The sequence below is a fragment of the Puma concolor genome, chromosome B1 (assembly GCF_028749965.1).
Source record: "Puma concolor isolate L17-30 chromosome B1, mPumCon1.1.hap2, whole genome shotgun sequence".
Taxonomy (NCBI): Eukaryota; Metazoa; Chordata; class Mammalia; order Carnivora; family Felidae; genus Puma; species Puma concolor.
Window position 1 is genome coordinate 138,877,597 of NC_141670.1, and position 27,741 is coordinate 138,905,337.

Consider the following 27,741-nt stretch of genomic DNA (forward strand, 5'->3'; position numbering starts at 1 on the left):
TCTAATCCTGACAACAGCCCTGTGAGGAATCTGAAGCCAGTCCCAGGCCACACGCTGAGCCATTGGTGATTCCAACTCCAGAGGCCACACTTAGCAACCACTCTGCCTTCCTGTCTTGATAAACATTTGCTGAATGGCTAACCACAAGAGCCATATCTATAGAATTCACTCCGGGTGTACCCCACATCATATGGGCCAGTGGCTACTTAGTCCTTTTTGAAAATGGCAATGACCCTAAAGCAGTTTGCTTATGTCAGAAGTCACACACACCTGTCCTGACTATTTTTCTCAGGGAATTGGTCATCGACCCCTAAATCTACCCATTCTCAGCCCCAAAGCTTGCTGAGCCTGTTTGCAAAGAGAGGAGCAGCAGAAGCTAGGTTGTGGCTGTTCCCCTTCCTTCCATCAATCATGAAAAGACAAACAAATGGCCTGGTGATTTTCTCAGCATGAATTCACACACATGTACACACATGCATGTGTACCAACGATCCAGTCTGCCAGTCCATCTTTAAAATACAGCATTCCGGGGCGCCTGGGTGGCGCAGTCGGTTAAGCGTCCGACTTCAGCCAGGTCACGATCTCGCGGTCTGTGAGTTCGAGCCCCGCGTCGGGCTCTGGGCTGATGGCTCAGAGCCTGGAGCCTGTTTCCGATTCTGTGCCTCCCTCTCTCGCTGCCCCTCCCCCGTTCATGCTCTGTCTCTCTCTGTCCCAAAAATAAATAAACGTTGAAAAAAAAAAAATTTAAAATACAGCATTCCATGGAGTCTTTCCTGAAGAGTCCTATAAAACTACGTCTACCTCCATTCCTGGGCTCCTCACATGGTCCATTAGAATGTTTTTTGCTTGTCCCTCTCTCAGTTCCTTAAAATCTGCTGAGCTCAGGCTGGGACTTTTGTCTGTACCGAGATGCTCCTCCCACCCCTCTCACTACGGCTCCTGCTCTTCCTTTGGCTCTGCTTCAGGGAGGCCCTTCCTGCCCCTCCGTCCAAGGTAAGCCCCCCTTCTTCCTATCCCCCACCCTTATTGAGAATCTCAGCCCCTTGACAGTTTTCTTTAAGACCCTTAGAACAATGTGTGACTCTTTTGTCCATGTATATGTTTCCTTACGTTTTATTTGTGTTTGCGTGTGTTTTTCTTTTGTCTTTCTCCCTTATTAGAATAAAACCCAACAGGCATCTCAACAGCAGGGCACCGGACTGTTCCTGCTGGGTCCCCTAGTGTTTCACATAGGCCTGATGTGTATAATAAATTCTCAATAAGGATTTGTTGACTGAATGGTAAAAAGTATTAGAGACTAGAACATAGGTCCTGGGAAGTTGATTTCACCCCAATCACAGACGACCTGGTGAGCATCTTTTAATTGCTTGATTGGCATAAATGGGCAAAATCCCCCAGACCTGGATCCTTCTCCACTTGATAGATTCCTTTTCCTGTTCATGAGCGGCTGGCTTAGACTATAACTCTAAAAACACTTTAATGTTATTCCACGAGATCCTGAATTACATGCCTTTGTCTGGTGTGGCCCCAACTGTAAAGTCATGCTGATGACAAAGCCCTACCTTCTCCAAAGGGCTCAGCGTCCAGCTGAGGGGCTAGGCAGGTGCAACGTCCAAGGCAGGTGGAGGAGAGGGTACTTAGGGGACTGGAGTGGAGTCGTGAGGAAGGGCAGGGATGACAAGGGAGGAGTGAAACACAGCTCTCTAATGCACACCTTTCCCGTGGCCACATCCTTCCCTCCCATTATCTCGTTTAATGCTCACCACAGTCAACACACTTAATACTTTTACCACCGTTTATAGTTAAGAATAGTGGCAAAACGTGGGCCTGAGCTCAAGTTTCACAGTCCCAGATTATCTGCGCCAGGGCTCTTGGCCAAGGCACTCTGTTTCTTTGTCTTTATTAGGAGGATAAAAACAACTAATATATAACTGACACATTCCTCAAAATGAAACAATTCTGTGCTTGGCACATAGCAGGTCCTCAATAAACCACCACCTTTTTTTTTTTTTTTTTTTTTTTTTAAGAGATCTGCCCAAGAGCCACATAGTCAGTGGACTAGAACTTGCTGGTCTCTTGCTTTGTAAAATGCCAAGGATATTTTCTATATGGTCTGTGCAGTGTGTCTACCTTCCCCGGCTGTGAGCTCTTCCAGGACAGGCATGACATCGCCTATCTTTTTTATCAAGTGGCCTATGTGTGCAGTGACTATTGCTCGCACGGTAAGGTTCTGAAATAAGATAGCATTTTATACCGATAGTGTACCCAGCGGTACATGTGAAATGTTAATAGTCTAGGCAAATGTCCCTCGGAGATAAGTGAGCACTCATGAACCCTTTCCCACTTATCTTGTGCCTCCAGGAACAACTCCCTCTGTACATACCTCTAACCTGGGGGAACAGAAAACAGTGTAAGTGATGTGAGTCATTCAAGCTTTATGTTCAAACACCATGACAGAAAGTACAACTCATTAGGGTCACACCAATAGGAATTAAGGACATTTTAACCTTGGTTAAGCTAACACATTTTTAGTCAGCAACCTGGAAGCAATTGAGGTTTTATATAGAGTATTGCATATTTATGTGCCTCTCTAATGATTCCTTAAGTGAATCATTCCCTCTTCCCTTCCCTCGCCCAATTCCAAAGAGCTGCTGTTTCCTATTAGGATTTTTAGTTAAATCCCTCCTCTTGCTCTCCTCCCTGCTCAGGCCCTCTGCATCCTTCATTCACTATGAAGTTGTGAGATGGACGTCGGTCTCGCTTTTGAGAAACCAGGCTCCACGCTGGCACCAGACAGGTGGCATCAGCTTGCCACTGACCACATCCCTGCTCTGCCCCCTACCTTTCAAGAGATATTCTCATCCAGCTCCTTAGCTAGGAATGTAAGTCCCAACAACTCAGCCAGAAGGAAGGTTACATATCTCTTCAGCATTTCTGAGACCTCAGACCAGCTGCCCAATGCTTACTTTTAAATGCATTTCATGCCCCTTAAATGCCTTGGGGAGTCAATAAATTAGAGAAACCCTAAATAAATAAACAAGCCTTGGATCTTCATAAAACATGTTGTTGTCTAATCATAAATAAATCTCACCATGGTGTCAGGCAAATGTCACAGAAAATAATATAATGAAATTAAATGCAGTGTGTATTTTCTTAAATAGAAGAACATTGACCCCCAAGGCAAAGAGACAATTCCCACAAGATTGCAGTCGCCACCTCCTAATTTTCCCCACCCCTAACCCCTCCCTCGCTGACTCCAGCCCTAAGGCTGAAGCCAACAAAGCAGTTCCTGAGGCTTCTCCAGTTTGACCCGGGCTGCTGTCCTCTGTAGTTAATCAGAGTGTGGTAAGTATTATTGCGATACAAAGTAATACATTTCAGTTGTGTAACCTTTTCTCTTTACCATCTTCTTTAAAAAGAAAAAAAAATATTAAAAAAATAAGAAACTATAAAGCTAGTAAATTCTTACCATGTAATTAACACAAGCCAGGGCAGAATTGAATGGTAGGTATTCATCATGTGTCTCACCGAATTTTTTAAAAAAGCGTATGTCTGCAATATGCAATTGTCTTTTAAATTAAATTTGGCTGTAGTGACTCTTAAGAGCCTAGGTATGTCATGACTGTTTCTTTAAAATGTGCTACTAGAAGATACATTTGTATGAGGAAAAAAATATTCTTTATCCTTAAAGAAGAAATCATCATATTACCATTAAGACTTGTGTGTTTAAACATAATATTTTAAATTGCTTCTAGAAAGTTTCTTGTCTTATGATTGGTTTCAGGATTTGCTGTTGGAATTAGTTTTGCTAGTAAGGAGGCACGATTCTGCTTTCCATCATTTTGGGGTTTATCATTACTGTCAGAATTAACTCTAAATGTCTCTGTTTTGTTAGGGGGGAAAAAAACAATTTTTTTGAAATTGTTGGGATCTGGCCACTTGTTACCTTTCCTGATTTGTAGCATTGTTATTATCAGCAGTAACACCAAGGCAGCTCTCAGTATTTTCCCTGTCGAGGGAATGATTAGCTTTTCTCACTGGCATGATTTAGAGGAAAAGGAAAAAAGAAACTTTTTTCCCTTCCTCTTATATCCAGCCCCTAAGAAAAGCACATTTGTTATAAATGGTATTTCTGACATCTAGATGTCTAGACTAAAGACTTTAAAACTATGTGTATGAAACTTACAATTTCTATATTCATACATTTTTCATTCAGATGTTTAAAAAAAAAATACCCATTGAGTGTCTGCTCTGCTCCAGGCCCTGTGGTGGGATAAAAAGTTGAGTGGAGTTATGTCTCTGACTCCAGAAGAGGAGAAGGACCTGAGAACAGCTTACCTTAAAAATATCCAGGACCAGACAGACATCTTTAAATGTCTTAAATGCACTGAAATATATATGATGTGCTACCTGTCCACACCCTCTCATACGTAAATAAGGGTGAAGTCCAATATCATTATGATTATTTCCCTCAAGGATTACATTTATTTGAGCAGGGAGGCTAAATATTTTTCTAAAATTTTCTCTCATTTATTTTACTTTATTGGCCCAGCTTTATTGGTGCCCTAAGGATGTGCTTCATTTACCTCCTGGTAGGTAACCAACCTTGGGAGCACTTGATGTGTTAGCAAAATGTACAGGAAGCCCACAGGACTGAGCAGGCATTCCATGGGTGGCCATCAATTTTACTGAGAAATCTGCACTTAACATTGCACTGATGCTCTCTTGGGTTTAACTTGGGGGTAGTGAAAATGGAGACAGATGTGGATGTAATGGATGACCCTTTTAGCACATAGACAATGTTTTGGAAGAGTACATCTGGAGGCTTTTGAAAAAAAAAAAAACCATTATAATCAAGTGTTTGTATAGTCTGCTGCCTCTTCCCTGAACTAAATTTGTCATCATTTAAGTGTTCCATGGCCACAAGTAACTGTATTCTCATTGAAATTTTGAGACCTATGTATACCAATGAAAGCATTTGCAATGGTTTTGTTGTTTTCTTATAAAGTACTGGATGGGTCCTGCTCGAGTTTTAGATTACTGACACCATCCAAATTCAACAATCTGGAAGTTTTGATTATTGACTTTGTGGCTAAGGACCAGAACTATCTGAGCCTTATTTCCATCACCAGTATGAATAGTTAGCATTGGGGATAGGGGATAGGGGTGTGGAGGGAGGAATTCTTCCACCCACCCACCATAAAATAAAATTTAAAATCATTTAACAAAGTTGACTCTTTACCAAACACATTTTTTTTTAAAATAAAGTCTGTTCAAGATGTTCTGTACTGAAGTGGATGCAGCTGTTAGCTGGCTGTATTGACTTACCAGGTAAGGGACCTTAGGCCCACATAATTAAAAAGGACAGGTAATTCCAATTCAAATATGAGTCACAGCAAGATTTAAAATCGAGTGCATGCTTCATAAGTCTTCTAGTTCTTTTAGCCAAACTATTAAGTCTAAGACATCTACAAGGCTGCTATACTGTGGATATGACCAGATATCAGATATGCTATACCAACTATGGGGGAGCCAAGCCCTCTGCAAATCCAGGAGATGGCGATACCCTCTTCTCCTTTTGGGATTCCTCTTAGCTGAGCTCCTCGTGGAGACAGAGTTCCAGAAAGACTTGAAGAGAGAAACAGAATAAAGGCAAGGCAGGAGTCTGAGGAAACAGACCATTACCTAAGTGAGAAATCTGGTTTTGAGGGATTTCAGGGTCTTTGCATATGAATTAGGACTTTAAAGTTAACTCAAAAATTGATTCAGTCAGTTAATTGTATTTATTTTTTTTTTCAAGTTTATTTATTTATTTTGAGAGAGAGAGAGAAAGCACCAGTCATGGAGGGGCAGAAAGAGAGGGAGAGAGAGGATCCCAAGCAGTACTATCAGTACAGAGCTCCATGTGGGGCTTGAACTCATGAACCATGAGACCATGGCCTGAGCCGAAGTCAGATGCTTAATGGACTGAGCCACCCAGGCACCCCTCAATTAATAGTATTTCAACCTTTAATTATGCAGATTGAAATAAATTGCGCGATGAGCTGGAAAAACTCCAACTAAATTGTTTCTTAGAAAGAAAGACCCTCTCTGCTCTTTTACACCCATCCAAGAGTCATAGTAAGGGTCTTAGCTAATCAGAGAATAACAATCCTGAGCTGGAGCACAATGATTGGATACCACTTCTACAAGAGGTGAACACCTGCTCCCCAAGTGTTAATGAATAGCAAGGGGAGTAACCTTCTCTATACTGTAGGAGAAATGGATTTATCACTTAATTTAAAAGAATTTTCATTAAAACATGGTCCTGTACATGAATTGGTTTTTGCTGGGCTCAATACAAGGCCATTACATCACAAATCTCGGTAAGGTTAACTTTGTATGGTAGATTTACCAGAGATTTTTTTTCTTTTGATCGTTTTGTGATTGTTAGAGTATCTTCACTGAGCATATTATTTTGGCTACATTTTTATAATTATAGGTATCTGCAGTAAAAATGTAAATGGTAGGAAAAATTTGAAATTGGGGGGAAATATGTGTTTTATTTTTGTGCAAAAGACTTAAGTGCCACTACTTCAATACTCAAATCATCATTTCGGATGGACTTTCTTTAACACAGCGATTTGGAACCCTCCCCACATCTTGGAGCCACCTGGGACACATTAAAAATATCCGTTCCAAGGCCACTAACCCCTTTGCCCAGGCAGTGGGTCCGCAGAATCAGAGTGGAGCCAAGTGGTTGGTATTTTTAAAAGGTCAACTCATTACATTATCTAAGATTCCATGTTGCAATTCTTTTATCTCCATAGTACTGACCAGGAAATTGGTTCCCTAAAATTGTACTCCAAGAGTGTTTTACTGCCTTCTTTTATTGTCACAGTGGGTGGGTTTCATTAACACCTGACATAAGCATTTTCCCGGTTCTATGGTACACAACTTTGGGACTTTGATCACTCCTATGGTCACATGCAATTCATCAGCACATGCAAAAGATGTACCTCTTAGTGTGGAGGTTCCTCAGAAAATTAAAAATAGACCTACCCTATGACCCAGCAGTAGCACTGCTAGGAATTTACCCAAGGGATACAGCAGTACTGATGCATAGGGGCACTTGTACCCCAATGTTTATAGCAGCACTTTCAACAATGGCCAAATTGTGGAAAGAGCCTAAATGTCCATCAACTGATGAATGGATAAAGAAATTGTGGTTTATATACACAATGGAGTGCTACGTGGCAATGAGAAAGAGTGAAGTATGGCCCTTTGTAGCAACGTGGATGGAACTGGAGAGTGTGATGCTGAGTGAAATAAGCCATACAGAGAAAGACAGATACCATATGGTTTCACTCTTATGTGGATCCTGAGAAACTTAACAGAAACCCATGGGGGAGGGGAAGGAAAAGAAAAAAAAGAGGTTAGAGTGGGAGAGAGCCAAAGCATAAGAGACTCTTAAAAACTGAGAACAAACTGAGGGTTGATGGGGGGTGGGAAGGAGGGGAGGGTGGTGATGGGTATTGAGGAGGGCACCTTTTGGGATGAGCACTGGGTGTTGTATGGAAACCAATTTGACAATAAATTTCATATATTGAAAAAAAAAAGATGTACCTCTTAACAAAACACTATATGCTTCTTTTAAATGGATCCTTCAAATGTCAGTTGTATGTAGCCTTTGTTGGCCATTTTTCACTTCTCAGCTTCCCCCCCAGGGAAGACCTAGAACTGGTGTCTGAGGAAAACACAGGCTTCTCATAAATATGCTTTTAACTTATCTGCACTTTGAGCTAGGATGGCTGTTAACTCAGTCTGTGCTACACTAGGGTGGCCTTCTATTCAGGTGTGTGTCTTGACTGCCTCATTTAATTTTGATGACAATACATTTGCCTTAAATGCCTTCCCTTCTGCATCCCTGTTCCTATGCCTGATAAGCAACCTTCATGGGGAATCCGAACTCTGGTTCTCACCAAACACTTTTAATTCAGCCCCATTGCTGCCCAATTCTTACCATATCGTAGCTGGTTAAAATACTCATGGAGGGTTGTCTGAGAATATACATCCAGTGTTTCTCTGAACAATCTACAAAATTTGATTTTTAATGCTGAATCATCCAGATGATCAGGGGGATGAGTAGTTTGCTGGGACCATTTTAGTTTCTCATAGATTGCTTTCAGTGATTCTACTCCAGCATTGTGCTTTAACCCTATACTAGGAAATAAGTTCATGAAAGTCACTGTTCTATTTATTGTAGAGATTCTGTTAAAGGCTTTGACCACCACATGTCATATATCATCTCCTTTTCGAGGACCTTGATGAGAAATTTCTCTAGGTCTCAATCTGTTCTTATTTTATAGACATGGTCAGTTCCCTAAATGTTTGTGTTCCCTCTTTGCTTTGCCTGATGGGAAGCTCAGAATTTTATTTGTAGCCCATGTCCAGCAATATACAGAAATTTTAAAGCATGTGCAAAATTTGCTTCAGACTTTACTTTCCCTGTGTCCAATTTCTTCATTTTCCATGTTACATCTCGTTATATTTGTAAGTTTGTAAGATGCTCAAATATTCCTAAGAACAGGATAAGAGTATTAATCAAGAGTTTCTCAGCCTTGACGCTATTGGGCCAAATAATTTATTGTTGGCAGGAAAGGGGGATTAAATGGAGGATTAGAAAGAAAGAATGGGGAGGTACCCTTGGCCTCTCTCCACTAGACGTCAATAGCAGTTCCTGGTACTGGGGAGGTACCTTGCCCATGACAGATTTATCTCCTACTTTTAGGGAAGAAGGGCGAGAAAAAGAGGTCAAATGACCTTCCAGCCTCTGCCATTTTCTCCAACTCCTTCGGCTTAATACAGTCAACATGCCAACTTGCCAGATTTTAGGGTGGTGTATCCTGAACCCCAACACTTAGTATTTTCTAGGCTATGTGCAAGTCACTGTCTTTGGGGGATGCAGATAACTGGAATCCACTTTCACCCTCAGAAAACCTGCAAATGAAAAAACAAAACAAAACAAAATAAAAAATGTAAGTGTTCAGTTTGCACATATCTGAGTCTCGTATCTGAAGCTGACATAGCTTCTGAGAGCTTCCCCGATGACCCTGGGGAGAAGGAAGTCGAGACACTGTTATTGGCTTTTAGAGGCAGCCAAGTATCAATAGTGTGGCTCATGCCCAGTGTGCTGACCCCTATGTCCAGTGGGCTCTGTGCCACATCATGAGAGAGTTGAGCAAGAGTGAGTAGGAAGACAGGCAAATCCAACTTGGAGGATTAGGAACGGCTTCATGGAGGAGGTGGCATTTGACATGAGAGCTTAACGGGTAAGTAGGGAAACAAGGGGCAGGGTCTCACAGCAGGAACAGGGCGGAGGGAATTCCTGAAGAGTGGTGTGCAAAGTGGCCTGAGAAGGGAAGGAAGTGGTAATCAAAGGACTGGAAAAATAGGGTGGATCATTCCCTGAAGGTGACCAGTTTGGGAATGAAAAGGCATTCTTCCCCTAGAACCACTTACGCCTGAGAGCACATTAACAAATTTTAAGATAAAAGTAGAGAAGAAGCTGAATGAATTAGGTCACCGAAGAAGCAGTGTGGGAGAATGACAACAGAGACCTGGGAGGTTCCAATATATCACTGTTCTTTATCCCTGACTTTTGCCCCAGTTCAAGGTTTTAGTAAGAACCTTTACTTCCTTGATGAAAGGAGGATAACGGACTCTCCTGGTGTCAGGAAAGTTCCCAAGCACAATCAAATAAATAAATATTCCTGAGAGGCTCCTCATTTATGGATTACCAAGCAAGCATGAGGGGCACCTGGGTGGCTCAGGTCATGATCTCACGGTTCATGAGTTCAAGCCTCATGTTGGGCTCTGTGCTGACAGCTCAGAGCCTACAGCCTGCTTCAGATTCCGTGTCTCCCTCTGTCTCTGCCCCTGCCCCACTCGTGCTCACTCACGTGCTCTCTCTCTCTCTCTCTCAAAAATAAGTAAACCTTAAAAAGAACATTTTTAAAGGATTACCAAGCATAAGCACCATTTTTAACAAAAGGGAAAATGTTTTGGAGTGGCTTTTTGGTTATAAAAATTATTTAGTTTAGGGGCACCTGGGTGGCTCAGTTAGGTGTCTGACTCTTGTTTTTGGCTCAGGTCATGAGTTCACGGTCAAAGGGGTGGAACCCCACGTTGGGATCTGCACTGATAGTTCAGAGCCTGCTTGGGATTCTTTCTCTCCGTCTCTCTCTGCCCCTCCCCTGCTCACGCTCTCGCTCTCAAAATAAATAAATGTTAAAAATAGACATTATTTAGCTAAAATTGGGAAATGCCATACCTTCAATTATACACAATCATATTTAATTTTACATATAACAGAGTTTTCGTTGTTCAGGCTAACATTTCAGAAATGATGCGATTGGTGGTACATCATCCAAGGATCGTACTGTGATACAGACAATGCAGGGTTCTGTAGGCGATCCAGATAACTGACTCCAGATGCAGACTCAGACCCAGGACTAACAGCAGGCCTGTTGTGGTGTTTCTGGGTGCTGGAGAAGCTCAGGGAGGAAGATTCCCTGGAGGAGCAGGATCTGAATGTGTCTGGGGAGGGAGGGAAACCGAGAAGTCAGATACTGGTAAACCTCCTTTCCCCACTCCGAGTCTATAATATGCAGAAGGGATATATCCTCACCTATGGCCTACCATGGAGGCTTCACTAAGTTGTGCAGAATGCCCTCCCCACGTCACCCCACCACCCCAGACAGTGACCAAAGGCTTTTTGTTTCCAGATATTATTTAGTTTAAATTCAGAAATGTCATACTTCCAATGATGCATAATCATTTTTAAATTTCCTTATAACTGAGAGTTTCCATAGTTTGGCTAAAATTTCAGAAATGATTTTGTAGGAGATGAAAAATAATTTACCCTCTATGCTTCCAAGTTCTCAACTGGGGCCCCCGAAACAAAATACGGATTAAGAAGAGAAAAAACAGAAGTTTAGTATGCATATATCTCATGTACACGGGAAACATGCAGGAAAATGAATAACTCTCAGAGGTGGCTTAGAATTTGGGCTTACACACCAGCTTTCAGCTAAAGGCACTGGAGAGAAAGTGTAGGGAAAGCCAATTTTGGGGAGGGGAGCAGGTAAACAAGGTTAAGGTTTGTAATGAAGATTTGAGTCCATACTTTTTCCATTGATAAGAGTTCCTTGTGGTACAGAATCATCCCTCTCTTCCTGATATGAGAAGGGGACACTTACAAATGGAGATTTTCCCTTATAAATGTAAATTTCCCTTATTGGGTAACTTCCCTGTTTTCAGAGCTTCTCCTATGTGTGCTGTCTCTCAAAATAATCAACTAAAAATAACTCTTATGCCAGAGAGGCATATTTTGGAATGGCATTTTCTGGTCTACACACAACAGGTGCAAAGTCAGAGTCCCCATGTGATGAAGAGACTGCATAATTCTGCTTGAGACGCAGGGGAGTGGGACAACTGGTTCCAGATGCAGATGAGACCCAGCACTAAAAAACAGGCCTGCTGGGGGCTGTTTGGGTGCTGGAGAAGCTCCAAGTGACTCAAAGCAGGGGCTTTCCCAATTGAGGTTATTTGCTTTGCTTTTCCAGAAATGGGTTGCGTACAACCCATGGAATGATCTGGTAGAAAGCTGAGAGCTGGAAGGAGGTAGGGGAGAAAGGCAGGATGGAAACAGAGGGAATGAGGGGACTAGGGAAACTCAAGTCAAGTGACATTCAGCAGTTTGGCGGATCCCAAGAGCATAGCTGAGACTGGTGGAGAGAAATGGAGCCCATGCAGGCCCTGGGCCAATTAATTGGACTCCTTCCTAAAGATAGGACTTGGTCGAATGGAAGAGCATGGACTTCAGCTTTAGCTCACCCACCTGGGAACCTGGCTGCACTGCTCCAAGTATTTGGTTTCAAATTAGGAGAAAAGATTATTATGAAACTAGAATCCCCTCACATACCTAAGATTGCTTAACATGAAATCTGGCAGTAGAAACTGCTCAAGAAATTTCCATTTCCTTCCCTTATCCATGAATAAACAACTGCATTCCCAGAGGAAATGCTCTTGTAAGAATTTAGATAGAAGTAATAAATCATGACCACTGTTAGTGTCCTTTGGCCTCTCCCACTCTGTGGGGGGTGGGAGACAGCTTCCTGCACAACCTTAGGGAAGCCTCTTTGTTCTGGCCTCCCTTACACCAATCCCAATCCTGTAAACTGGGAGGCAGGAACTGCCCCCCACCGTGGAATTATCTAATTCCAAAATCATTCTCGCAACTGTCCAAATAAATACAAAATGCCCGGTTAAATGTGAATTTCAATTAATGGATGAAAACCTTTTTAGTGTAAGTATGTCTCAAATAGTGAGTCTTACTTAGTCAAATTTAACAGAATCTCCTTTATTAATTTTCCTAAATGCGGTAACCCTGTTCAATCGTTTAACCGTAATTTCTGCTTTTCTGAGTCTTAGGCCTAGGCTTCTGCTTCCCAGCTTCTGTAGCAGCCTATGGGTAAAATGAAAGATGGTGGTACCAACAGGTATTCCAAGGACATGGGGCAAACAGAACTCTCATCCTTTACTGATGGGAGTGTAAATTCCACTACTTCACCATACTGTTTGATACTTTCTACCAACCCTAGGGCCCAGCAATTCTACTCCTAGATGTAGACACAACTGAAATACATACCTGGTCCACCTAAAGATGGGTACAAGAATGTTCATAGCACTGCTATCCCATTTCTAATAGTCCAAACTAGAAACAATACAATGGTAGCGTGGATAAATAAGTTGTGCATATCTATAGGATGATTTATTATATGACAATGAGAATAAGTGAATTATTGCTATACACGACATGGTTGAATCTCACAATCTTAAATTTGAGCAAAAGAAGCCAGACACAGGAGAATAAATAGTGCATATAATTAAATATATGTAAGGCTCAAAAGCAGGCAAAACGAGGCTCTGGTGTTTAAAGACAAAGTAGAGGGGCGCCTGGGTGGCGCAGTCGGTTAAGCGTCCGACTTCAGCCAGGTCACGATCTCGCGGTCCGTGAGTTCGAGCCCCGCGTCAGGCTCTGGGCTGATGGCTTGGAGCCTGGAGCCTGTTTCCGATTCTGTGTCTCCCTCTCTCTCTGCCCCTCCCCCGTTCATACTCTGTCTCTCTCTGTCCCCAAAATAAATAAACGTTGAAAAAAAATTTTTTTAAAAAAGACAAAGTAGAAGCTGGGCAGAGGGGTATGAGTTCCTAAGAGAGTTCCGGAGGGCTTCTGTGGTGCTGGTAACGTCCTTCTTCTTGAACCAGGCTGTGGTTACAAGGACTGTTCACTGTTAAATTCATCAATCATGCTTATGAGCTCTGTACTTGACTACATGTATATTGCAATTCAATTAGATGTTTACTGAAAGAGTTGAGGTCTGTCCTGATGGGGCTTTTTTCTCTGCAGACCTACATTGTTGGAAACACCTCGTGGAGTACATGTGTGGTTTCCTTATTCACGGAACTATGTGTTAGATCTGTGGGAAAGAACTACAAGACATCTCTCTGCTAAAATTATGTGAAAGACCTAATTGTCAACTTGTTTAAATCTTTGGTATTGGTGTATCCCAGCAATCTGTACAATTCTGGGGTGTGATAGTGTAGGGGTGAATATGATTCAAACTCATTCATGTTTAGAGAGTGTCTGAAGTTGAGAACCAGGCCGATCCCTCTACTCTGACCCTAAACGTGTCCCTAAAGTAAAGAAACTGGATCCCAAAGAGTACAGATGGAGAATTTGTGAAGCATGTCCATATTCAAGTAAAGGTCAAAGAAGCCCAACCGAAAGAACTCTGGACTGACAGTGACAACTGTGGATTGAACAAAAGTTCTTTTTTTTGTTTCTTAATGTTTGTTTATTTATTTTGAGAGAGAGAGAGCAGGGGAGGGGCAGAGAGAGAGAGAGAGAGAGAGAGAGAGAATCCCAAGCAGGCTCTGAGCTGTCAGTACAGAGCTTAATGCAAGGCTCAAACCTATGAACTATGAGATCATGACCCATGCCGAAATCAAGAGTCAGGTGCCCAACCAAATGAGCCACCCAGGTGCCCTGACCAAAAGTTATTTTTAAAAGACAATTTTGGGGGCACCTGGGTGGCTCAGTCGGTTAAGTGTCCGACTCTTGGTTTTAGCTCAGGTCATGATCTCACTCATGGTTTCGTGAGTTCAAGCTCCGCATCGGGCTCTGCGCTGGTAGTGTGGATCCTGCTTGGGATTCTCTCTCTGCCCCTTCCCCACTCGCGCTGTCTCTGTCTCTCTCAAAATAAACAAATAAACCTAAAAAATAATAAAAAATAAATGAAAGGGCTATTTTGAAGATTATGATTCTGACTTTGGAGCACCTTTAGTGATGGGCAGTAGAAGTTACCTTTTCTTCCTGAGCAGGTCTTGTTTGCTTTGGCTGGCAAGATTATAATCCCAGACTGGTAGAGTCTGTGGAAATAATAATAAAAGCTTTAGAGTCCCAAGAACTGAATTTAAATCCCAGCCCTGCCACTCTGTTACTGCAGACACGTGACTTTCTGTTTCTTTCCCTTTTCATCTGTGGCCTCATAGAAGAAATGCCCTTTTCTTACAATATATAGGAGAGTGTAAAGAAGGTGTGGGGATTCTACTTGTTTCCCTCCAGGACCAGTACTCTCTTTAATGGAACTACTACTCAGGAAGAATTTATCCCATGCCAGCCACCACTCTAAGAGCTTTTCAGATATTATTTAATGCACCTGACAGCTTTGTTACTATGTAGTGTGCATATCCCCATTTCACAGATTCAGGACAATGAGGCACATGGAAGGGAAGTAACTCCCCCAAGGTCATTAGCTAGTGACTGTGGAGCTGGAGTCTGGCCAGTGTCCATGATGGAAACCACTGGATCCTGCTGTCTGGTCCACCTTCCCATCTTTGGGTTTCCATAATATTTCTTGTGAGGTGTCCCCATGTCTTTTCCCTGAAAGACTGGGAAGAGGGTGCAGGGCAACACTCCATCTTCGAGACAAACCTCATTTCCTCATCTATAAATTAAAGAGGTTGGACTAGTGATCCTGACTTTCCTTGGCTCTGGCATGTAACCTCTCTGCCTCCATTTTCATGTCTGCAGTAGAAAGCGTCTTACCAGCCTTTATTCCCTGAGTGCTTCAATGTGCTGGGAATATTAAACAGAGATCAGGGTTAACTAGAGATCAAACATGAACACACTTTGGAAAGTAGAATGCTCCTTGTGAACATCAGCCATTGTTATATTGGCAACATATCACATTCAGGTTTTTTTCCATCTGCTTTCTTGCCACTGAAACTCTCTTTAGATTCTCCCTCATGTATATGGTAGTTTGCAGTTTTCAAACTTGATCTTACTTGAGCCTGCCAAATACCAGCAATGACTAAAATCCAAGCCTTTAGGGGTGCCTGGGTGGCTCAGTCAGTTGAGTGTCCAAGTCTTGATTTCGGCTCAGATCTTGATCTCGAGGTTCATGGGTTTCAGCCCCATGTCGGGCTCTGCACTGACAGTGTGGAGCCTGTTTGGGATTCTCTCTCTCTCTCCCTCTCTCTCTGCCCATCCCCCAGCTCGCTCGCGCTCTCTCTCTCTCTCTCCAAATAAATAAATAAACTTAAAAAAAATAAAATAAAATAAAATCCAAGCCTTGAGATTCCTACCCCATTGTTTATCACCACACTGTCATTAGCCTTCTGGAGCTGTGACCCCATGCACTATCCTTGCTACTTAGCAACGTTTAGTCTAAAATAGACACAGGGGAGCATATGTCAGGTCGCTGGCATACAGGAAGCACAGTGCTTAATAGACATAGTCTATTGACATAGTCTTAGAGATGACTGCAATACAACAAACCATGAGAAAAGTGGTATTATACCCATTTTAAAGATGTTAGGGCACCTGGGTCGCTCAGTCTGTTAAGCATCTGACTCCGGCTCAGAGGTCACGATCTCACGGTTCGTAGGTTCAAACCCCGTGCTGGGCTCTGTGCTGACAGCTCAGAGCCTGGAGCCTGCTTCAGATTTTGTGTCTCCCTCTCTCTCTGCCCCTCCCCCCGCTCACAAGCTCACACGCTCTCTCTTTCTCTCTCTCAAAAATAAACATTAAAATTTTTTCAAAAAAAAAAAAAGAATATAGACTTATTGGTATACTTCTTTAATGATACACACGCAGCAGCCACAGCTATGCATACATTTTGTCTGTAATGATTTTTCCAGTATATTTTGAAGGTAATGGATAATTCATCCTTGAGGCCAGAAGTATATCTATAGCATTCCATACTGAGCAGCCCACTACCTGCACAATTTATTCACATTCTGCAACTATTTCTTGGATAATAGATTGAGCTCACACTGTGTGCCCGCTCTAATTAGATGGTGGTAGGAAAGGTATCATAATCCTCCTACATAATCAGAGAGGAGAAAGACCTTTGGACCCCAATGAAATATCTATCTAGCCCTGCAGTTTCAACATAGCTCCTAATGTGATTTGACAGTAAATATAGAGCCTTCTCAACCTGGTGGTTTTCCCTTTGTGTCATAAAGCAGGTTCTCGATAATAAATATTAGAGGCACCTTTCCAAGGCAGTCCAAAGTGCCTTGGCTTTTATTATTCCATAAAACCTCCACCCCACCTTTTGTTTAATTTTTTTTTTTTTTTGATGTTCACGTTTGAGAGAGAGAGAGACACAGAGCGAGCAGGGGAGGAGCAGAGAGAGAGGGAGGCACAGAATCCAAAGCAGGTTCCAGGCTCTGAGCTGTCAGCACAGAGCCCGACATGGGGCTTGAACACACAGACTGAGAGATCATGACCTGAGCCGAGGTTGGACGCTTAACCGACTGATCACCGAGTCAAAACCTCCACCCCTTTTATAAGGACTCACCTGTTGGGGGAATCAACTGATCACAGCCATGGATTTCAGCATATACAAAATCAATCAGGAAAAAGAGCAGGGCAGAGGAAGAGCTGAGAAGACTGGCAAAGGCTGAGAGAGACCTGTAAATCAGATTCTCCATTGCTGTCTGCTTCACAATTGCCTCTTAAAATGTTACTCACCTAGGGTCCCCCCCAGCTAGTGAATCAGAATCAAGTATAAGTGTTTTGCAGCCAAGCACTAAGGATGAACCTAGTGCACAGCCAGGACTGAGATGCACGGTGGGAGCATCTTTATTTTTTTTAATGTTTATTTTTGAGAGAGAGAGAGAGAGAGAGAGAGCGCGCGCACAAGCAGGGGAGGGGCAGAGAGAGAGAGGGAGAGGGAGACACAGAATCTGAAGCAGGCTCCAGGCTCTGAGCTGTCAGCACAGAGCCTGATGTGGGGCTCGAACTCACAAGCTGTGAGATCGTGACCCCAGCCGAAGTTGGAGGCTTAACCAACTGAGCTACCCAGGTGCCCTGCAAGTGGGAGCATCTTTGACTGGGGCCTTCCCTGACAACATGGAGGAACAGGTGGACAGATAACGGGGCCTTGCACCTGGTTAAGGGAAACGTTGCAGGTGAACAGGGGCCAAGGCTACAGAGCACTGCATATGGTTAGATATGAAGTAGTAAAGAAGAAAGCTTTAACATTGGTCGTTGTGAAACCAAACACATTCTCTCCCTTGGGCGTTCTGACTGGTTAAAGCTCAGGAGACTTCACTTGATCACTTGATGAAATCTGAAAAGTATAGGTACCACTTTGTTCAAGGGACACTATTCCTTAGTGGTTTTTCAATTATTGCATTTTTCTGTGGAAGCTTGAAGCACCACCCCCCTCACCCTTTTTTTTCAGATTCTGGACTGACGATTTCACACAAAAAAAAATTAATCATTTTTTGGGGTGCCTGGGTAGCTCAGTTGAGATAGCGGCCGACTTTGGCTCAGGTCATGATCTCACAGTTCATGGGTTTGAGCCCCACGTCAGGCTGTGTGCTGACAGCTCAGAGCCTGGAGCCTGCTTCAGATACTGTCTCCCTCTCTCTCTCTCTCTGCCCCTCCCCCATTCATTCTCTCTCCCTCTCTCTCTCTCTCTCTCTCTCTCAAGAATAAACATTTAAAAAAAATTAATCGTTTTTTTTGTAAGTAATCTAAGACATCTGTTAGCTATCAGGACACCACTAGTAATTACGCAATGAGGGCTGACATTAGCTAGAAGCATCTGTGTGATGGCAATATTTTGGAGAAGTAAAGAACTCTATCTCACAAAGTTCTCTTAAGGAGAAACTGAGATAATGTCTGTGCAATAGCTTTGGATTCTTTTTATGTTTTTTTTATTTATTTTTGAGAGAGAGAGACAGAGACAGAGACAGAGTATGGGGTGTGGGGCGCACAGAGAGAGGGAGACACAGAATCCGAAGCAGGCTCCAGGTTCTGAGCTATCAGCATAGAGCCCGACACGGGGCTTAAACCCACAAACTGTGAGATCATGACCTGAGCCGAAGTCGGACGCTTAACCGACTGAGCCACCCAGTCGCCCCTCTGTGCAATAGCTTTGTAAAAGTTATTAGAATTACAATTAAATAAAACACCTCATACGCAAAATAGATATTATTCAGGATGGTTGTCTTGAAAAAAGAAGAAAAAAACCCTCTTGCCAATAAAAAGAGAAAAATATCAGAGAAAGGGGCTACAAACCCCCCCCAGAAAACCTGTGAAAGGAGCCCTCACCCCATCTCCTTGATGTTTCTAATTGCCTAGTATCGACAATATCTGGAAATGTCTTATTAAGTCAGTTGAGTGTGGCCACCCCTAATTAGGAGAAATGTGATGAAATGTCTTCTCAACTGGAATCTGCGTGATATCCAACCAATACAGGCAGGCGTTTAATACTTTTTTGGGTTTGTTTTCACAGGCAGTGCCCTTCGGAACTTAGCCTTAAAAATGAATCCCATTGTTTCACAGCCAGGATATGGGACCGGGGGTGTGATGCATAGTGACTGGCAATCTGGCGTATTTGACTGCTGTGATGACCTGGGGATTTGTAAGTACACGTGTTATTGTTCCTCCTCGGTTCCCATAATGCAGGTTCCTGACTTAATAAAACTCATCTACTCATCCTGCCATTGAGCTTCTGCTTTATGGTCCAACTCAGAAGTCACAAGCTGCAAGCCCGTGGGTGGATTTAGCCGCCAGATATGTTTTGTTTGTCCTGTACACAATGACCTCTCTTCATGCATTACTTTAAAAATACTAGGAAACATATAAAATCAGATTTCACATAAAAACCTGGCCTCCCAATGTAGATTTCCAGCTTCTCTTGGAAATTGGAAAATATGGAGAGATGAGCCTTCAGCACACATGGTGGGGGTCTGCTGCTGCTTAGCATGAGCTAATCCCACTGAAAGAGATTCTCATTCTAGTTTGCCATATGTATTTATGTCCACCATTGTCTATTCTGTGTTTTTTGTCTCAATCTATTTCACTCATTTTAGCTGTGCGACCTTGAGTTTGTGATCCTTGCTTAGATCGATCACCTTTTGCAATTTTCCACCTCTTAGTATCACCATGTTCTTGACATATCGGTCTGGTTTGTCTTCTATTTACTTCTCCCTTTACCTACAATGCCGTCCCGTGTTTCCCAGCTTTCAGTGATGTTCTTGCGACTCTTGTCATTGTTCCATTTCAGGAAGCCTTGCGGGTTTTTAGCTTTACTGAAATCTAATTGTTTTCTACAACAAAACACACTCTTTATATGAGAAACCTTTTCTTATTTCAGAGTCTCATGCCATATGGGTTGCAGACATCCTCTGTGGGGCTCATCTTTCCATTGTGTGTGAGAAATAGCCTCCTTTTTTTGTATGTGATGGAAGTTCCACCAGGTTCTTTGGAGATAGCCTTTTGCTTAAAAACAATCAATCAAGAAACCACAGACTCTCTTATCATACCAGAACTCCACCCCAGAACTTTTCAAAACAGATTTTTACTCAAAGCATATTTGAGAACAGTTTCCTGTTTGTTTCTATTTTCTTTTTTTTTCTTTTTTATTTTTTTAAACATTTATTTATTTTTGAGACAGAGAGAGACAGAGCATGAACGGGGGAGGGTCAGACAGAGAGGGAGGCACAGAATCCGAAACAGGCTCCAGGCTCTGAGCTGTCAGCACAGAGCCCGACGCGGGGCTCGAATTCACTAGCGAGATCATGACCTGAGCTGAAGTTGGCCGCTTAACCGACTGAGCCACCCAGGCCCCCGTTTCTATTTTCTTAAGCCCTTTCTCTGCCTTACAGAGACTCTTTACAGTGAAATTGCGCTCAACTTTTTAAACTACCAATACACATATCCCTTAATTCCTGCTTGCTTCCATCCACATGATGAGGACAGTGCCCTCCTTTTGCCTGAATGACCACCTAGAAACTATTTCTGCTCTTTGTAATGATTTCTTTACTCAGTGTTTTTTGCCCCTAAACACCCTCCCATGGTTTTTCCACGGCTTCTCAGACATCCTGACGCCACAAACTTCCTCTGCAAGCGTGACCCGAATGTAACAAGGGCAGGGAAGAAAGATAATGGGAACAATCTCAGACTGGCAAGGCAGGAGCTTTTGCAATTAAATCTGACCCGGTAGTAATGACTCACAAATTATCCCCAGTTCCTGGATAGCCGGCTCTAGAAGCAAGACACTGAGAGCCACGTGACAACATTGTTTCCTCTGAGTCCCCATTAAAGTCATTTCCTGAGCCAACATCTTTTTGAAAGAGGTGTGATTTCATTGAAAGGATGGTGACTTTCACTAACTCTTCTATGTGGCTTCCCCCCCTTCCTCCCCGCACCCAGGCCTCTGTGGGACCTTCTTTCCCCTATGCCTTTCCTGTCAGATCGCCTCTGACATGAACGAATGCTGTCTGTGCGGAGCGAGTGTCGCCATGAGGACCTTGTATCGGACGCGATATGGCATCCCGGTAAGTCACCCGTGTGCACGGTGAGGCATGAGCCCAGATACCAGAGGGCTCCCTTCAGTCTGACCACAACTGTGTGATTGCCCACCTTGCCTTCATGGCTTGGCCCTGATCTTTTCTCCACTCCTGTCCTAAATGTGTCAAGTGATTACCAGGGGCTGTGCTGCCACGGACACCATGGAACAAATTAGTACCACAATCTTAAATTGTTCCAGTAGGTATGTCCCTGAAACAGTTGCTGGAGGTGAGTAGGTGAGGAACGGAGGGCCCTTAGCCTCTCCTGGCTTTACTCAGAGTCAGACATAGGACCCTACAAATCTGCAGGCTGAGCCACAGTTAGAAAGCCGTGGGGAGAAATGGGGGTGTAGTGGATCCCTTCACATCTGGCACGTCTGCCTTCTAAGCCAGTGTTCATTCATTCGAAAGTGATTATTGAGCATCTGGACCCTGGCTAAGTCCTATCGTATTCATTCATTCAACAGGGATTTATCCCGTACATGGGACATGCCGATTCCAGAAGCTAGAGACACCTCAGTGAACAAAGTAAATCAAAAGCCCTGTCTGCGTGTAGCTTACATCCTTTTTCTTCTTATGTTTTTGAGAGCTTTATTTGCACATAGTTTCAGACTTAAAGAAAAGTTGCAGAAATAATACAACAACAAAAAAAGAAATAATACAAAGAATTCCTGAATACCCTTCACCCACATTCCCCAAATACTAAAATCTTGCCACCTTTGCTTTATTTACTCTTTCCTCTACCTCTCTGTCCATTCTGTTTTATTTTTTCCAAAACATTGAGAGGAAATTACAAACTTGATGTCCCATTACCTGTGTTACAGCATGTATTTCTTAATAGCAAGGACGTTCATTTATATAACCATAACATAATGATCAAAATCAGGAATTTAACACTGATACAACACCATCAGCTAATATGTGGATCTTATTTAAACTTTACCAATTAACCCAATTAACATTCTTTGGATGAGAAGAAAATCAATCTGGAATCACACATTTGTTCAACTGTCATCCCTAGTTAGTCTCCTACAATAGGGAATAGTTTCTCACTCTTCCCCTGTCTTTTTTTCCTCCCAAGTACAGATCAGTTATTTTGTACACTACCCCTCAATTTGGTGTGTCAAATTTGTCTTCATGGTTAGACAGGTTTTACACTTTGGCAGAACCTCCACAGAACTGACCCAATATGTGCTGTGCTTCATGTCAAGAGGCACATGACATCGGTGTATCCCATTATGGTTGTTTAATTTGATTACTTAGTTAAGATATAGCGTCTGCTAGGATTCTCGACGGTAATGTTGCCTTTTTCCCCTCTATAATGTGTAAGCACCTTGGTGAGAGATATAAATATTTTATTCCTCATCAAACCTTCACCCACAAGGAATAATAGCCATTGACGATTCTCGCCTGGATCAATTGTTACTATGATGGCTGTCAATGGCAGAGCTTACATTCTAATAGGAGAAGATGGCCACAGTGTAACTAAGTAAACACTTTATAGGGTGCTGATGAGCGGTACAGAAAAAATAAAGCCAAGATGAGGAATAAAGAGTGTTGAAGCATTCTAATTTTATTTTATTTTCAGCATCATAAAATGTATTTTCATCCAAACAAGGTTTATCCCAGGAAGGCAAAGATGGTTCAGTATCAGAATACTCTGTTTATAGATTCAAAAAGAAAAGCCATATGATCATCTCAACTGATGCCGAAAAAAGCATTCAACACAATTCAATACTCATCCACATTTTTAGAAAGGGAGTTCTAATTTTAAGTATGGTTATCAGGGAAGGCCTTGGTACAAAAGTAAAGACCTAAAAGGATGAGAAGTTGACCCACCTGGGGGTCTTCAGCCAGGCAGAGGGAAGGGCACCACCAAAGACTTTTAAAGTAGAGTTTATCTGGAATGTTCCAGAAACTGCAAGGGGCTAGGGAGGTAGGTATAGAGAGAGTGAGGGGGTGAGGGTAGGATGTCATAGAAAAAGATGACATCAGAGCAAGAGTTAGAACTTCTAGGGCCTTGAAGACCATTATAAGAACTTTAGCTGTTACTCTGAGTGAGCAGAGAAGCCATTGAAATGTTTTAAACAAAGAAGTGACATGATGGATTTTTTTCCTGAACACTTAGCCTCTGCCCCAATCACTGCTCCCATAGAAACGGGAGCAAGTTCTTAATCTCCCTACGCCTCAGCCCCCTCACTGATTGAATGGTCATAATGATACCTCCCCTTGGTGGTGTAGTAAGAGTCATGTGAAATAATGTATGGACAATGTATATACTATCTATAGCACAGAATCTGGCAATTAATAAGTGCTCATTAGGGGCGCCTGGGTGGCTCAGTAGTTTGGGCGGCCGGCTACAGATGATCTCGCGGTCTGTGAGTTTGAGCCCCGCGTTGGGCTCTGTGCTGAGAGCTCAGAGCCTGGAGCCTGCTTCAGATTCTGTGTCTCCCTCTCTCTGCCTCTGCCCTGCTCGGTCTCTCTGTGTCTCTGTCTCTCTCTCAAAAATAATAAACATTGGGGCGCCTGAGTGGCTCAGTCGGTTAAGCGTTCAACTTCGGCTCAGGTCATGATCTCACAGTTGAGTTGGAGCCCCGCATCTGGCTCTGGGCTGACGGCTCAGAGCCTGGAGCCTGTTTCAGATTCTGTGTCTCCTTCTCTCTCTGACCCTCCCCCGTTCATGCTCTGTCTCTCTCTGTCTCAAAAATAAGTAAACGTTAAAAAAATTTTTTTAAAGTAATAATAAACATTAAAAAAATTTTTTTTAAATAAGTGCTTGGTAAACAACTACTTTTACTTCTGTTCTTTTCTTCGAGAATCACTCAGCTGTTTCACAGGGCCGAGGTGTGTTCAGAGCCTGACTCATTTCTCCTGCGTGCTTGCTCAGCTGCCTGACTTGCTCAGCAGCTGCAAGTGAGGCTGCTCTCATTCATGCTATTCTTAAGGCAGCATAACACACAGAGGTTCTTAATTTTGTGCCCTGACCTTGAACTTCCTGAATTGCATGCAAAGTGTCATTCATATGTACTTATGTATATGGTGTGAGGGTAAAATTCTCAAAGCAACCCAAAACCTCAACATGGAATATAGGAAGGGGAACTTAGCTGGATCCTGGAGATAAGGGGTTAGGAAACACTCAACATATAGCAAACTCTTTGACTCTCTGCTAAGTCATTTGGTGGCATCAATTTTCTCATCTGTCATGAGGAAGTTGTGCAAGATGATTCCTAGTTCTAGGATTCTAGGATAAGGTATGGTTCCTCGATGTACAATGAAGCAATATATTTATAGACAGTGTATCTCTATTTCCTCCTTAGAACAGACCTAAAAATAATTCCCTGGACTGATTTGTATCATTCAGGCTCTCTGCTTTGTTTCTCTCTCATATCCATGCAAAGTTTTATTGGGCTGGTACAATGCAGCCTCTCTGATCTGTGCCCCCCCCCCCCCCCCCCCGGCTTCATGGACACAGTCAAGAAAGCATCCCTTTGGCCAGGGCATAAGAGAGAAGGAGGAAGAAAAGAAAGAAACGACCACTGATTGTACTACTACTTGCTGGGATATTATTTTGATGTATATTTACTCATTTATTACTTGCAAACTCCTGTGGTACAGGAATTGTTACCTCCCTTTATAGATATGGAAACCATATATATGAGAAAATGAGAAAGGCTTAAGGTCATAGAACATGTGAATGTTGGAATTGTTCACCCAGTGTCTCCTGCACCAGAATAGGAGTCCTTTCAAGGGCATGTCTCCCAGAAGGTCATTGAGGACCCAACCGGACCCTTCCATTGAGAAGGCCCCCAAATCCTTGCAAAGTACTCCATACCATGGTTTGCCAAACAATATTCATTACTTTCTTCTTTTCCCGATAATTTGTGTATCTCCTTTTCTCCTAACACCCCTCTTTGCTGAACTTGAGAGAGGTCAACGAAATTGGCCAGAGGGATGCAGTGTGGGGCCTGGGCTGGCACTACTTGCAAGCTACAGAAAATTTGTGCATTTCACAACCAGCTTTAAAGGGAAGCATTTGAGAAGAGATGACAGAGGACTCGGGCTATAGTTGTAAACTGCAGATCATTTGACATAGTGTCACAAGGGCACTGGCTTGAAAAAAGAAAGACCAAGAGCTGCCACCAATTTGTTATGTGATCTGAACAAGTCATTTAGCTTCACTTGGTCATCAGAAAAATAAGGATAATGTCACAGAATTCTCATGATAAAGCAGTAACATACAATGTACCTTTTTTTAATGTTTAATTTTATTGATTTTGAGAGAGAGCAAAAGCAGGGGAGGGTCAGAAAGAAGAGAGAGAGAGAGAGAGAGAGAGAGAGAGAGAGAATCCCAAGCAGGCTTCATGCTCAGCTCAGAGCCCAACACGGGACTCAAACCCAAGAACCATGAGACCATGACCTGAGCTGAAATTAAGAGTCAGACACTTAACCGACTGAGCCACCCAGATGCCCCCAATGTACCTTTTAAAGAGTTTTGAAAAACTATACAAATGCAAGGAATTGTGTGAATGTATTTATGGGATATATGTTGACCCACTGTTTGTTTTTCCACAGGGATCTATTTGCAGTGATTTCCTATGGCTGGGATGTTTCCCTCATTGCACCCTTTGCCAACTCAAGCGAGATATTGAGAAAAGAAAAGCAATGAATGCTTTCTAAAAAGGGCTTACAACTTGGTAAGTTGTTGGGAATTCTTTGATTTAGGAGTAACAAAACAAATTCTCAATAACATCTTTTATTTCCTTGGTCTTCTCTCACAAACACATGAAACATCCCTTACAAAATGGGGGACAAATGATTTAAAAAAAATTTTTTTTTTACGTTTATTTATTTTTTTGGGACAGAGAGAGACAGAGCATGAACGGGGGAGGGGCAGAGAGAGAGGGAGACACAGAATCAGAAACAGGCTCCAGGCTCTGAGCCATCAGCCCAGAGCCCGACGCGGGGCTCGAACTCACGGAGCGCGAGATCGTGACCTGGCTGAAGTCGGACGCTTAACCGACTGTGCCACCCAGGCGCCCCGACAAATGATTTTTAATTGCCAGGCCACACCAACAGTCGGTAGTCAGCTTCCATGGTTTGAGAGGACTAAATCTGATAGGATAACAACGAATTCTGGGATTTTTTAGGTTGTCTGCCACAGGAGGGGTGGCTGTGTGATGCACCAAGTGAGCATGCCACATATCAACCACGTGTATCTTAACTAGACCATGACTTAAGGTAGTAGAGATATGTATGCGACCAGACCTTCATTTCCCTAAGTATGGTTCCTAGATCTACTGTTACCAACAGTAACCAGTTGAGGTGTTATACTAAACATGACTGCGTAATGTGCCTAGTTCTGTGTTCTTGATGACATCAGAATGTTAATATAACAATCCTTCCTCCAAAGTGATGGGAAGCTAGTTTTTAGTCTCTATAAGTGTGGACAATTCACCCAGTTATGCCAAATTCCCAAAGCCCCCACTATGAAGAGTTACTGACTTTTTCGTGACTATGTTATCAAAATTGGGTAGCTGCTCATTTACCTGGTTTCCTAAGCTCCCCTACTCACATTTTTAATCTTCTGAGTTCCTGTTTCTCTCAGACAAGCAGGTAATAGTTTACTTGTCCTGTCTTTCAATCTCTTATTGCCAGTCCCCGTGGAATTTGCAATTAATGTTTAGTTTTCACGTGGAAATGGCTATTATCTATAAAATCCTATCTCCCCAGAGGCCTTTGAGAATGTTTGATTAGGATGATACATTCATGTGCATAATAAGTTGTCACTGGCCCAATCTGTCCTTTTTTAGTTATTTTGCCACATGCTCCACAAAACAATGTCCTCTGCATGAGCATTTTAGTTCATTTCATGTTGCATTTTCATACCATTTTAGTATCCGAGCATTTGTCTCCCAATTGCTTTCAACCCTCAATGACTGAAATGCAGAGTCAAGATGGGGAGTTTTCTTATCATCCCTCTTCCTCCTTTACTCTACCTGCTGAGAATTGACTATTATCTCTCTTTCCAAGCAGTGACGTTTGTTAAAAGGCCTGTGTTAATAACTTGACTCAGAACCTGACGCCAAAGTAGCCCTAAGGGAAGGAGGATGTGACAGTTTACTGGTATAGTCATCCGGTCAATGAAAAAGATTGTTTAGTGTTCTCTGCCCTTTGGAGACTCTTAACTTGGCATGGTTGATGATTCATTGACATTTGATAACAGAAATTAACTCTGGCAATCTACAGAGTATTCTGTTGGTTCCCTCAACCACCTAGCGACAGTGCCTGACACTCAGTAGGCACTTAATAAATATTGTGGAAGAATAACTCAATGCAACTTTCAAGCAAGGAAGCATAATGAGGCCCTCACCTAGGAGATTCATGTGAATCTTAACTGGTGATTGTGATTCTTTCTAATAGATTGTACTGAACCAGGGACCATGATTTGATGTAAATTTTAAATATGTAGCAATTTGGCAGTAGGGTTGGGATGGAACAGAAGTTTCGATTTTTGGAACAAGATAATACAAAGAAAGAAACTGATAAGTCCTGATTTGTTCATACATTCTCTCTTTTCTTTTCTTTCCTTTTTTTTTTTTTCCCCTGATTTCTACAGGTCATATGCACAATGTGGTGAAAGAAATGCTGGAATGACACACTGCACCTGCTGTGCTATCTCACCCCAAATCTTAGAAACTAATTCAACTAATCATATGGCTTCCAATGGCTTCAAGACCTTTTTAATTTCCAGTTTATTCCAAAAGAAGTATATTTCCCATGTTGTTCTCTAAAATGACTGCTATTAAAAAATGAACATCCTCCACA

General features: G+C 42.5%; 1 protein-coding gene and 1 non-coding gene across 4 annotated transcripts; both read left to right on the top strand.

The window, feature by feature from the left end:
* Positions 1-872: 872 nt before the first annotated feature.
* LOC112859070 (placenta-specific gene 8 protein-like) lies at positions 873-27,741 on the top strand. 3 transcript variants are annotated; one of them, XM_025922417.2, is made up of 5 exons: positions 873-993; positions 18,858-18,986; positions 20,780-20,904; positions 25,489-25,610; positions 27,533-27,741. In XM_025922417.2, the coding sequence occupies exons 2-4, from the start codon at positions 18,887-18,889 to the stop codon at positions 25,591-25,593; spliced, it is 330 nt and encodes a 109-aa protein (XP_025778202.2). In that variant the 5' UTR covers positions 873-993; positions 18,858-18,886; the 3' UTR covers positions 25,594-25,610; positions 27,533-27,741. The 3 variants fall into 3 exon arrangements, with proteins under 3 accessions (XP_025778202.2, XP_086560825.1, XP_025778201.2); XM_086704699.1 differs by lacking the exon at positions 873-993 and adding an exon at positions 2,928-3,345 and having other exon boundaries at positions 18,862-18,986; XM_025922416.2 differs by lacking the exon at positions 873-993 and adding an exon at positions 3,194-3,345.
* LOC112859198 (small nucleolar RNA SNORA18) lies at positions 13,414-13,546 on the top strand. Its single transcript, XR_003223497.1, has one exon. It is a non-coding gene; the product is annotated as a small nucleolar RNA SNORA18 (small nucleolar RNA).

Coding starts and splice junctions, on each gene's coding strand:
- LOC112859070 (XM_025922417.2), top strand. CDS start 18,887: ATGAATCCCATTGTTTCACAGCCAGGATATGGGACCGGGGGTGTGATG. Junction 18,987..20,779: donor CTGTGATGACCTGGGGATTT/GTAAGTACACGT, acceptor CCCCGCACCCAG/GCCTCTGTGGGACCTTCTTT. Junction 20,905..25,488: donor GGACGCGATATGGCATCCCG/GTAAGTCACCCG, acceptor GTTTTTCCACAG/GGATCTATTTGCAGTGATTT.